The sequence below is a fragment of the Haliotis cracherodii genome, unplaced genomic scaffold (assembly GCF_022045235.1).
Source record: "Haliotis cracherodii isolate W230 unplaced genomic scaffold, xgHalCrac1.p SCAF_15, whole genome shotgun sequence".
Lineage (NCBI taxonomy): Eukaryota > Metazoa > Mollusca > Gastropoda > Lepetellida > Haliotidae > Haliotis > Haliotis cracherodii.
In genome coordinates, this window is record NW_027266270.1 from 19,857,152 (window position 1) to 19,870,984 (window position 13,833).

Below are 13,833 nucleotides of genomic sequence, written 5' to 3' on the forward strand. Positions count from 1 at the left end.
CATTAACTAAGCAGACTGTGAAGTAATTATTGTAAACGTATTTATTTACAAGAATTACATTACGAGGATTTTCACAGTGTGTACACCACGAACGGTTTTTACGTTTGTACCGCCATAAACCATAAACCCACATAAAAATATTGAAGTCTGTTAAAAAGTTTTAAAATGGGTGAAGTACGTACTCATATTGCCGATTATATGTGAAGCTCTTCCCTGTGGTCGCAGTGAGGGAGGAGGATGCATAACAGGCACTTTCTCAACCATGTTGTTTGTTTGTTTGTTTGTTATTTAACGACGCACTCAGCAATATTCCAGCTATATTCTGTAAATAATCGAGTCTGGACCAGACAATCCAGTGATTGACATCATGAGCATCGATCCACGCAATTGGGATCGATGTCATGTCTCAACCATGTACTGGCTGGGGCACCACATAGCCTTCACAGATTGTACCATGTGAGGATTCGAACCCCGGTTTACTGCGACAAATCGACTACTTACCTAATCATCCCTGCGAAGACGTTATTTCATTATTTTTCTAATTGAGTTGTTTTGTTTGTTTTTGTTTATTGATGCTTTGGGGGTGTTATGGAGTTAGTTACTCTGTGTGTGTGTGTGTGTGTGTGCGTGCGTGCGTGCGTGCGTGCGTGTGCGCGCGCGAGTGTGTGTGTGTGTGTGCGTGTGCGCGCGAGTGTGTGTGTGTTGTTTTCGGGTGTGTTTGTTCTTGTTGTTTTTTCGTTGAAGGCGTTATTTTGTATTGCACTGTTTGTTGTATTGTTTGGATTCTATTATCCGTACATATATCAATATTTCAACTGGTTATAATTTGATATTTTAATTTTGGTACTAACCTGAAAATGAAGTCATACGAGCAATATCCAAAAACACAGATTTCTCTTTCAAGCGTTAGAGGTAGATTCCGTCCTTAAGAAGGACGATGCATGTTACATACCCAAACTGTGCAGTCCACATGTTTTCGAACTACCCGTTACTGCCATGTCGACGGCAACCATTGACTCATTGTTACTACAGGGGAGCACAAGCACAAGCAGATCTTCGCTTCACTGACAGTGTCCTTACACGCCTTCTCAAATAGGACAGACTATAGGCAAATGTGTAGTCAAACCTCTCGTTCATTTCAACATTCGCACAGGTGAAAAGACGCTTTTGTTGGAAGTAAACAGGGTAATTGCACTATAGGAGCATGTCCACGAACCTGTACCCGTCGCCTGCTTTTCTGTTAGGCATACACAATTTTAATGGTTTGAATTGATAATACAGATTGGTAAAAAAAAGTACTACACAAAGAAGTCTATTTTTATCAAAGCAAGCCAAGTTAAAGGGAATAAATTTGTACCGTCCTTGTTAACAGCCACCTCTTAACTGAGTTTTCATACGCCGTACATCCGCGAAATACAGACTCGTCTTACATAGTTAAGTCTGTTACAGGGTTTTTAAAGTTAATACGACGATCTTCTCTATTCTTGGATCCAGCTACAGTCAGGTAATTATTAAAACGACCACACGCTCACTTACACAATGTCATCAGCGGTCTTTGCCGCCTTTATTCAGAGTCCAGAGTTTCACCCCTTAGGCGCGCCAGAATCCAACGATGGTGGTTTCGAATCCCAGATTCTTCCTGTTTATGAGTGAGTATGGTTTTACGCCGCTTTTAGCAATATTCCAGCAATATCACGGCGGGGGACACCATAAATGGGCTTCACACATTGTACCCATGTCGGGAATAGAACCCGGGTCTTCGGCGTGACGAGCGAACGCTTTAACCACTAGGCTACCCGACCGCCCTCCTGTTTATGATTCTTGGTTTGTCAGCTTTTATCACTGCTTGTTGGTTTCATCGACGTGGTAAATATCTACGCCCTTTATCAATTTAGTCAATAAGCTGACATGTCCGGGGGTGACCGACACACAGACTGACTGACTGAGTATGGTTTTACGCCGCTTTTAGCAATATTCCAGCAATATTTCAGCTGGGGACACCAGAAATGGGCTTCACACATTGTACCCATGTCGGGAATCGAACCCGGGTCTTTGGTGTGACGAGCGAACGCTTTAACCACGAGGAAGCCACACTAGTGATATCTCGATCAATGACCACCATACCGTGGCTACACATCGTAACCAACCCCCAAGGGATGACAAGGGAATATTATTTCGATTCAAATATATTTCCATATCGGACACAGACCAAACAATAACTATAATCAAAATGAAACAAATAATTTAAAGATAGGTCATCCAAAAAGAGATTTTTTTATTCACTATATCAACTACGTTTGACAAATCACAAGTACAATAATTGTATTTTTTTAGACTTGTTTAATCTAGACTTGCAAAACATTATAGACTTGCATGGGCTGTATTTGATATATATTTGTATCAGGGTCTGTAAGACAGGCTAGGGCAACATGCACACGGTGTGTTCCTGCAAGTGACGTTAGTTTGCAAATACATGCAATGTCTATATACCTTTCATCAACACTCAGTGATGCGACGTCAAATGAATATTTTGAGTCCCATACAACACACGGTACCGACTGGTTAACATCGGTTAGTGTTGACCTTGGTGCAGGTATACATGAACAAACAATGCGAGACGACACACGACGACCGGTTATAGTCTCACATCTGCCATATGATACAAATACTTGAGTACAAAACAGGTTGTCAAAATGTATGTACACCATTTCTCCTTTGTTGTAATAATAGCATTTTTTATTTAAAACACGGAAAAATATAAGATTAAAATTCAAATCCAATTATAAATAATAACCCAAATTAAAGTCCTGTTACAGATTATGACAGAATAAGTACTATTTCCCTGTCAGAACACTAAATATTAACATTTTAAGGTAACATAAAACAAAAGTAAACACGTTTTAACTTCATAAATATGTGTCATTAAACGATTTTCCCATCTGCAGTACGTGAAGTGCTTGTTTATCGCCCGTAACCGAAAATAAATCTGCAGCTAATGACCAAACATGAACGTTTTGCACAAAGTCCAAGCACACCCCAACAAAACAATAAGACCGAGAGATGCACCCTGCCGCTCTCCACTGTTACATTTATCCGAGAGGCAGTAGCACAGAGCGCCGAATCCACCGTTACTAGTGCGATAGTGACATTCCTCATCTGATACCTTCTTGGCGTCGGTCATTTGTACACACAGTCGAGATTCAACAATGGAGTCTGTAAGAGAAACAATATGTATATGAATCTACTTTTATATAAACGGGTGGCATTTCAGCGTTTCTTCTGTCTGGTTCCAGATGGATAATTGGCGAACATTTATTTCATCATGTATGTTATAAAATACTCGGTTATCTTTAATTTGATGTTATTGACATTCGTTTTACTATTGTTTTTTATGAGATAACATATGTGAAAAGCTAGTATTTTATTATCCCGAGAGATATATGTCTTTGATCATTCATACAATATTATGAATACGACCTTTAACGTTATATTTTATAATGTGTCCGTACGATACAAATGTTCTGTTCTGTGTACTGATTGTTTGTTTGTTATCAAGGGTATTCAATGTCCGGAATGTCAGGTTTCCGCTATATCGGTGTCCGAACTAACACGGTTTGTCTCTTACCTTTAGGGGCGGTCGGGTAGCCTAGTGGTTAAACCGTTCGCTCGTCACGCTGAAGACCCGGGTTCGATTCCCGACATGGGTACAACGTGTGAAGCCCATTTCTGGTGTCCCCCCGCTGTGATATTGCTGGAATATTGCTAAAAGCGGCGTAAAACCACACTCACTCACTCACTCTTACCTTTAGTGTAACCCAGCCTGTCGTGTAGTCGTATCATTGTGAAGGACTTCATACACGCCTTGCACCCTTTCACCACCTTAGCTTCCGAGCAGGGAGTGATCTTGCCGTTTCTGAAGACATTACACTCGTAGCAATCCAGTTCTGAAGCACAATATTATACAATGGTTACGCCATAGTAAATTTGCTTTTAGATTTTATCCACGTCCGCCTCACAACGAAACGTTTGTGTGGCTGTTTGATGTTTGACGTCGCTCTCAGCAATATTACAGCTATATGACGGCGGTCTGTAAATAATCGAATCTGGACCAGACAATCCAGTGAATGACACACACATCGATTCACACAATTGGGATATTATGACATGCATCAACCAAGTCAGCGAGCCTGACAACCGATCCCGTTAGTCGTCTCTTACGACAAGCATAGTCGCTTTTTACGGCAAGCATGGGTTGCTGAAGACCTGTTCTACCCTGAAATTTCACTGGTCCACTACGAAACGACCGGCATCACATCATATTATTGTCTCCTGCACATGAAATCTTGAAATGCGTTCCCTTCTTTCTGTACTTTCTGAGCGTCCGCCCGGAGAGCGGAAGGTCCAGGGTTCGGCCCCGGCCGCGTCATGCCAAAAGACGTTAAAAGAAGGTACTTCTTGTTACCCTTCCTGGTGGTCGGCCTTAAGGGCTAAAACAAGGACTGGTCGGCTCGGAGTCAGCATACTGTGTGTGAGTGGGGTATTCATGTTAAACGACGGCATAGTACTCAGTAGGTTATCACTATAAAATCGCCATCTACCGGACTAGTACACGCAGCCACACACACACACGCGCACACACAAACGTGCATGCACGTCGCTTTATAACGTCGACATTTCACCTCATCCCCTTTCTGTACTTGATGAAATACATCAAACACCTTGACCTGTGAAATAGCCATTTTTTATGTGAATCACATTCGTCGACAGGTAATGGACTCAGGCGTATACAACAATTTGTTTATAAGGTAACATAATATAAAAAAACATAATGCCTCGCATTTTTGAAACATTTAAATGAGAATATATAATACATTGTGACCTGAGCGGTATGCCAGGAGGCAGTGTTTATGGTAGTACACACTATATTCTTGACTATTTGTGATAATATTGTACTCTATTTTCACTTAAAGTCATCATTAGCTTCCCTCTATTTTCATCAATGTTCCTGAGATCATTGAAGTAGCTGATGTGTACGACCTAATTCCTGCCACGAGCTCTGAGCACATCGTGATTTCGGATCTGACTAAAATGGCCAAAACGGCCCATAATTGGTACACTGAAAAGGCCCAGTGAAAACAACAGCCCTATGATCATTAATCCTTCTTATTAATGAAACGTTATTCCAAGCGGCGTTAACCCCAACTCACACACTCTACTCGTCTCAACCGTCATCCCGCTGAGGTTCTGAGTAAGAATACCTGAATCCCGTGTTTCTTGCTGGTGCCGACAAAAATGGGAATGAGATGGGTACAACATGTGACGACGACGGCCTGAATCGTTCCCGACACCATTAACCACAGGGTCATGTATGGAATACTGTAAGGGACATTCTAGCGATCTCGCATTCTCGCGATCTCGACCTTTGGAAACGAGGTAAATATGCCAAAAACACGAGATTGCGAGAATGCGAGATCGCGAGAATGTCCCTTACAGTATTCCATAGTCATGACTGCGGCGTAAAAAAAATATTAACTCATCCGTATGGATAGACGTATGTCCATACTTGTCCTGTGTCGTGACGTTGTTGTAACCGGTATCTACTCACAACCTTACTTGTTTTTTTCAGTTCCAGATCACCCATGAAGACTCGGCCTACATGTTAGAATCGGCCTACCTCAAGAGGCGACTGACGGAATGGGATAGTCAGGCTTTACTGACTTGGTTGATGCTTGTCATCGTATTCCAGGGGACACGGGTGGCCCAGTCGTCTAAGGCGTTATGAAGAGTTGCGTCCCTTGGGCAAGCCAGACACCTATCCCGGTTCGCCCCGATTATGTTTTTGGGTGGGTTAGCACCAAACCCGTGCTCGTGGGTTTCACCGAAGTGGTAAACGTCTAAGACCTGCATCACTTCGTGCTTTCCTCCCACATTAAGCTGACAGGCCGTGATATAACTGGACTACTGTTAAAAGCGTCGTTAAACACAACTCACTCTATCACTCATCGTATTCCAGTTGCGAAGATCGATGCTCATGTCAGTCACTGGATTGTCTGGTCCAGACTTGATTATTTACAGAACGCCGTCATATAGCTGGAATATTGCTGAGTGCGGCGTTAAACAAACAAACAAACAAACAATTACAGACCCCTAAAACCTCTTACCGCCACATGGAACATCGGACCAGCAATCTGTCATCCTCTTGTCTACTCTTGGACCTACGCAGTTATTTGCAGCATCTTGACAGAACCTTGCTCTGGTCACATCGCTCTTGCCCGGGCCACACGTGACAGAACACGGACCCTCGGACCATTGCGCCCAGTCACTCCAGTTGCTCGACACTGTACACACAAGACACAAATAATTACGCACAGATCTAGAGACAAATCATCAACTCGAACTCCAATAGCTCGCGATATTGTAAAAAACGATATAGATATATTGCAGGTCATTCCGTGACATTTGAGCCGCATCGGTGGTCTTGTGGTAGAGCGTCCGCCCGGAGAGCGGAAGGTCCGGGGTTCGATCCCCGACCGCGTCATACCAAAAGACGTTAAAAGATGGTACTTGTTGTTACCCTGTCTGGCGCTCGACATTAAGGTGCTATACAAGGACTGGTCGGCTCGGAGTCAGTATACTGTGTCTGAGTGGGGTATTCATGTTAAACTGCAGCATGGTATCTCAGTGTGCTAGCACTATAAATCGGCATCAGTCCGTACTAGTACAAGCAGCCACACAAACACACACACGTACATGCACGTCGCTATATAAATGCAATAATCTTGGACGCGACGTTAAAACCCATTTCACCTCGCCTCACGTTTATATAACCTGTAAAAAGAATACCCAATCAACAAGGGAATATTGAAACATGTCTCCACCTTCATCCATGTTAAGCATACATGAGCCGACAGAGGTCTCAGGCGGCTACATCCACATGTGACGTCGTCATGATGGTTTAATTGAGAGGACAACGTGTATTCAATCCATTTCATTTGAATAAACCTTGTTTAACATAAGTCGTGTATAACCCACACATTGTTCCCATTGCCAGTAATAACAAGCGCTCTGTTTCTGTGACTTTGACTCAGCCGCCTGCCCAGGTCAAACCAACTCATGGGACCTCATCGACAGGGTTCATTGTACTTGAGGTTCATTGTAGCCCTACCCTCAATATACCCGAACCCATAACTGAAGCGTCATGTACATATCAACCAATAATTATCCATACCTACTGAAACAGGTATTTTCACTTCTTTGTGCGACAACACAATATCGATCGTATTGTTATCGATTACAGAACTAACCATGTATATTGCACTTGTTTGACACAGCGTCATTAGCAACGAGAGATGTACATTTCAAGGAAAATTTGTACGTGAAAAATGAACGTATGATTTCGACATGTTAGCATGAAATTGTTTAACGAATCACAAGCGAAGATAACAAACGAATCTTCATCATCTTCCCGAACGAGGATTGTCATCCATTACAACTGTGTAAACACACAAGAAACCACGGAAATAGGGATGGGATGCTTCGTTATCTGTGTTTACTGGTAATTGACGGAAATAAACACGCACCTGGTTCACAGAATAATATGTGTAGGGTGCACACGGGTAGGAGCCAGCAGTGATATGTATCCCACGCCATAGTCGCTTGTTCCGAGTGTTCAAACGGGATATGCTTCAGTAGACATCCGTCAGCCGCTGAACGCTGTGACTTATTCATTTCCTTAAGGGTGGAACCCACCTTGTAGATTGCGCAGTTGCGGTTGATGTAGGAATTTTATTTGAAAAAGGATTTAAAAAGTTATAATGATAATCATCTCCTTTGCGACAAACCATACAAAAATTAATTGTTAAACTGATTGCGGTTGATGTAGGAATTTTATTTGAAAAAGGATTTGAGTTTAATCATTTTATTATCATTATAATAATAATAATCATGATCATGATCATCATCATCATCTCTTTTGCAGCAAACAATACAAAAATTTATTTTTAAACTGATATTTGCAACAGCAACTATTTTATCTTCAGTTTACAACTGATAATGATCACACTGCTGGCACAAGCCCAATATTTTGTGTTTGAACATGGAACATTGAAAGTAATTGTCCTACTATTAGATTATGAAATAATCTCATAATAATGTTACTTGTCAATAACGAACACTCTCTTATAAAATTAAAACTAAAGCGATCTCCGCGATTTTTGCTAGTCGATGCCAATGCATTAAATATATGTGCATATATATGTAGATACTATTTTTAAAAAGTTTGTATTTATTGTCAAAATGTAACCGGTGGTTGTGTTTTTTCAACAGTTACTGTATATAATAGATGTTCCCGAAATGAAGGAATCCTGATTAAGTGCGTTTTACTGCAGTCGTTCAACAGGCAGAATCCGTCCTTAAGAAGTAGAGATCTCGACACAAGCAACTTGCATTGCATTCGAATCCGACGCATCATTGCTCAAACACACTAGCACCGCATTGCGAGGATCCCCGCTCCACTGTACACATCAAGAGAGAGGCGGCCTTCCCGCCTGCGACCGACTGTAGTGTCGGTGATGAGACGCGCCCCTTGAATGTATTGACACTGGCATGGGAGAGACAGCGCTTTATCCTGCGAGTAAACGAACGAGGGATTCCCGCAGTTTGTCACTTTGTTGTGGCTTGGTTACATGTTGCTAGGTTAATTTATATATTTTCGGGTAAATAAAAAACGTGTATACGCAAACCCATTTGTGCCCTATCGTATTTTTCGCTTTTTGAAAATTCAAGGTGAGGTGAAATTGGGTTTAACGTCGCGTCCAAGATTATTGCACTTATATAGCGACGTGCATGCACGTGTGTGTGTGTGGCTGCTTGTACTAGTCCGGACTGATGCCGATTTACAGTGCCAGCTCACTGAGATACCATGCCGCAGTTTAACATGAATACTCCACTCAGACACAGTATACTAACTCCGAGCCGACAAGTTCTTGTTTTAGCCCCTTAATGCCGAGCGTCAGACAGGGTAACAACAAGTGCCATCTTTTAACGTCTTTTGGTATGACGCGGTCGGGGATCGAACCCCGGACCTTCCGCTCTCCGGCGGGCGGATGCTCTACCACTAGACCACGGAGGCGGTCTTTGATAATTCAAGATACCATGTTGAAATTTCGTTGATAGGCATTTAGAAGTTGGAGTACTAAGTAAGGATAAGAATTTATGGATGAACAACTTCTTTATTACAATTAAGAGCGACGTTTCGGTGTAGGTTCTAACACCGTTATCAAGCAAGCTTATCCTTACATGTTGAAATTGTATGGGTGAGTGAGTGAGCAGTATTCCAGTTATATCACGGCGTGTCAGCTTAATGTGGGAGGACAACTCAAAGTGATGCAGACGTTTACCACTTTGGTGAAACCTAAGAGAACGGGGACGGTGCTGACAAGCCACATAATCGGGGCGAACCGAGGTTCGAACCCACGATCGTAAGTTTCTGGTGTGCCAACGGGACAGCGAATTACGACGCTTTAAGACGACTAGGCCACCCGTGCCCCGAATTTATGTATACTATTTACTACTAAGTATACTAATTTAAGTTAAAGCATGTTATATATCAATTTAAAAATTCAAGATAGCGTGTTGAAAATTCAATATACTAATTTGAAATTTCAATAAACTTTGTTCACCATGTTGAAAATTCATAACCTGTTTATAATACAATTAACGCTTGAACATTGTTATTGCATTTAACATTTCAAAATGGTATTTTTAATGTTCAATATTGTTTCTTGAACTTCAACAAAGTATCTTAATATTTCGAAATTAGTATCTTGAAGTTTCACACGTTATTTTGAATTTTCATGAAAGAAATAAAGTCATATTCACCTCATGGGCTTCCCTAGTTTTCACAGGCAGTAGTGTCTAGTGGCAGTAAGTTTGTTCTGAACTTGGTATATTTGCAAGGAGTGGGCGAGTATGGTTTTACGCCGCTTTTAGCCATATTACCAGCAATAACAAGGCGGGACACCAGAAATGGGCTTCACGCATTGTACCCATGTCAGGAATCGAACCCGGGTATTCGGCGTGACGACAAACGCTTTAACCACTAGGCTACCTGACCGCCCCATATTTTCCAGGAATAAATTACATCACAATACAAATTTGTCATAGAAAGTGAAAGGATACAATCATAGCTATTGCCTTAAAATCATTTATTATCGGCATTGTGTGTTACAGCAACATTCGGACTGAAATCGCTTTGAGGGCCATCCGTGACCCCGTGGTGAGAAGGTCACGTGTGGTCACTTCCAGTCAAGGTCTACACGTGTTGTGTTGGGTGTGTGAGTGAGTAAGGTTTTACGCCGCTTTTAGCAATATTCCAGCAATATCACGGCTGTGAACACCAGAAATGGGCTTCACACATTGTACCCATGCCGGGAATCGAACCTGGGTCTTCGGCGTGACGAGCGAACGCTTTAACCACTAGGCTACCCGACCACCCCTGTTGTGTTGGGTGTGAATTGAGACATTGTTCTGTGCAGTTAGACAAGACCATGAAGATCTGGGTCAGAATTTGTCTTCAGCGACCCATGCTTGTTGTAAGAGTCGCTAACGGGATTGGGTTGACAGGCCTGTACTAGGTTGATGCATATCATCGTATCCCAATTGCGTAGATCGATGGTTTTGATGTCAATCACTGAAATGTCTGGTTCAGACCGCCGTCATATAGCTGAAATATTGCTGAGTACGGCGTTAAACAGCAAACAAACGTTGGACATACTGAGTCAGCAGACACTGTGCTTATGTTGAACAACTGCCAGGATCGCAAACTTTTTTGTGTCTTGCCCCTTTTCAACAGGTGTCACATCTGCATCATCCAAACATGGCGGACGTTGCCTTGTAGAACGAGTGTGAACGAATACATGTTATTTTATGCCACAGTGACCGATATTCCAGCTTTGTCAGTAACCAAATCTTGACCAGATCGAACGCATGAACCACGCTCTGTAGCATCTTGGGATGGTCACATGAAATCTTATAGCCTGGTTTTCCGATTACTAGGTATTGGGAACATGGAATGCCGACATTGGTGGTCAAGTCGGATATGGTTAACACGTCTCTTGCAGGGATAGACACCGCCATTACTCCGAGACTTGTGAAAATTTAGACCGACCAGTTGTTTTCTCCCAAAACGTTGTTATTAAACTACTCCGAAATGAGCTGTGGACTAGTTGGATAGGACAAATGGCGTCTATCCGTTTGGTGGTGTGTTTCTTTGTTTGATTTTTAACGCCATACTCAGCAATATTCCAGCCATATGACGGCAGTCTGTAAATAATCGAGTCTGGACCAGACAATCCAGTGATTGACATCATGAGCATCGATCGACGAAATTGGGAATCGGCATGCATCAACCATGTCAGCGAGCCTGACCACCCGATCCAGTTAGTCGCCTCTCACAAGCATAGTCGCCTTTTACGGCAAGCATGGGTTGCTGAAGACCCATTCCACCCCGGACTGTTTGGTGGTATTTTATCTGTACCAAGCCAGGATATCAGGAGCTTCACACTGTTTATAAAAGACAGGAATGAAACTTTGGTATTCAGCATCACCAACAAACACATCAAAGTTAATTCTGCTCCACGACCAAGTGCACATTTCATTTGACGTCTCGAAATAATATTTTAAGGCAATATTGTTTTGCTAGATTGATTTAGCAAAGAACTGGCATAAGCAGAGTCAAGTGATTCAATTAAATGACACCATAAAAACTAACAGTCTATATTACCCAGGTCACTTTGTTCGAATAACACACTCTGCTGTAGATGATGTTCCTAACGCAAGCACTACTTTCTGTAAAGACAACATCAACGCAACTGAAAGACTTTATGTTTTAATATACAAAAGAAATACAAAATCAACAAGCACAAATAATACTTGAAAATTGTTCATTATGCTACAAAATAGCTGGTAGGAATTGTGTGCAAATAGTTCTACATTGTATTTAATGACATTGACCTCAGTAGAAAGAAACAAACAAACAAATGCAATATAGAAATCTTGTTAGACTGAACTAAGCAAGCATGGAAGCCACACCATGCCTCTTCAGCACCAGCTGCTCACTCCCCAGCCTTGGAAACTAGTTTAGTTTTGGTAAGATTATTCCAGAGGACTTGTGAACACCTCACTACACTAGTCCTAGTGTTTGTAGCTAGCCCTGCTTGACTAAGACAAAACATTTTACATTCTGTCAACTTTATTCAGTTCCAAATTATAGCAAGATTAAAGCATTGAGAACTGGTTCAGGATCATAGTCTTCAAATGCTACAAGTCAATCAGGACTACCATTATTGGATTTTAACTTGTCCTCAGCCCAGCTTTGTCATCTCGAGCTGACTAGTGTTAATTTCCAAGGCTAAATTGGAAACAAGGCTCACAAGAACAAATTGGTTCAACTGCTGTGTCGTCATTTGTGTGAAGAAAAGTGCTACATGCCAAAGACATCAACAGGTGTCAACTCTGTCGTCAACTGAACATTCTGAAGAGTGGCTGTCTGAGAACAACATGGAACTTGTTGAACATTCAAAATTGATCCTACCTTTCAACAAGCAATTGATGATGGATCATGAATGGGAATAGAAAAGTTTTACATTAAAGGTGTTCATCCTCACAAGCCAGTACAGATTATGATTACACTTAGAATCTATATCTGATTGGCCAGTGACCATCTATACAACTCATTTTTGATGTGCTTATTAGTCTCGTCATCACTGATCCTGTTCGCATTTCAAGTTACGACTCATAGTCTGATGGCAGTCACAGGATAATTTCATTATCACACAGATATTTGCGTAAAACAAGTCATGTAAATTGTGAACGCATAATGATAAATTTGTTCCACTAGCAGGGTGTAAGGGTCTTGCGAGCTGAAGGTTTGTGTAACCTATCAACCTTCTTCTGGTGGTGGACAAGCCCAATCAACTTGTTAAAGCCTGAACACGATGCTAGGGACACATGTACCTCATACCAATCCTGAAGACTGCATGAGTTCTCCAGTCACTTTCAGAGGCAATATCACAGCTGGAAACACTACATCATACCAGTGGGATTTACAGTCTAGTAGGGCTTGGATGGGTAACTCTGGTACTTGGGTGGGTCCTGAGTAGGACCCGGGTACCTACAGGACTACCTGGACCCCTGGTTAGTTACATGATATATCGTTTAACGGCAAAAATTCACTATATCTCTGTGATTACACTACAAGTCGCTAATGTTCACATTTCTTTCTGGTGATGCACACATTCCTTTTGACCTGTAAATGTTTGAGTAAACATAAAGCTTCAGTCAACTTCAGTGTAAGCATGATCTGATCGTTTGATATAAGTATCTGAATAGTTTTGCCAGGGCTTCAGTAAAACAATTCCACATTTGACATTTTGTTACCAACTCTTGAGACCTACAGTGGGTACCCTGGGTAAGGTTGGGTAATAGGGGGTCGGGTACCTAGGTAGTAAATTTGGACACTTCCCAGCCTTACAGTCTAGACCATCATGGTGCAGATCAAACAATGATTCAGACAGGCAAAGGTATGGACACTAGACAGCTCACAGACCAGACTCGCTGGGTAATAGTCACCCCAATACACAGGATACATCAGGTTGGAAACATTCTCTTATAACATCAAGACACAATAAAGATTACACTTTATTCTAAACCCATCATTGCACGCACCAGCTGAAGAATATATTCCTACTGATCAACATTTTGACTTTATTGTGTGAGGGAGGAGGATTTGGTGCAGCTTTGAACAGTAATTGAATATCTCCTTGGTTATTTAGG

The 13,833-nt window shown here is 41.8% G+C and overlaps 1 protein-coding gene across 1 annotated transcript; it reads right to left on the reverse strand.

Moving 5' to 3' along the window:
* Positions 1 to 2,286: 2,286 nt before the first annotated feature.
* LOC139461918 (uncharacterized) lies at positions 2,287 to 7,710 on the reverse strand. Its single transcript, XM_071243406.1, has 4 exons — positions 7,581 to 7,710; positions 6,162 to 6,338; positions 3,804 to 3,944; positions 2,287 to 3,213 (listed from the first exon to the last, which is right to left on the reverse strand). Exons 1-4 carry the CDS (start codon positions 7,648 to 7,650, stop codon positions 2,993 to 2,995), a joined length of 609 nt encoding a protein of 202 aa, XP_071099507.1. The 5' UTR covers positions 7,651 to 7,710; the 3' UTR covers positions 2,287 to 2,992.
* Positions 7,711 to 13,833: the final 6,123 nt, after the last annotated feature.

Coding starts and splice junctions, on each gene's coding strand:
- LOC139461918 (XM_071243406.1), bottom strand. CDS start 7,650: ATGGCGTGGGATACATATCACTGCTGGCTCCTACCCGTGTGCACCCTA. Junction 3,945..6,161: donor GTCCGATGTTCCATGTGGCG/GTAAGAGGTTTT, acceptor ATTGTGCTTCAG/AACTGGATTGCTACGAGTGT. Junction 3,214..3,803: donor CAGGCTGGGTTACACTAAAG/GTAAGAGTGAGT, acceptor TTTCTCTTACAG/ACTCCATTGTTGAATCTCGA.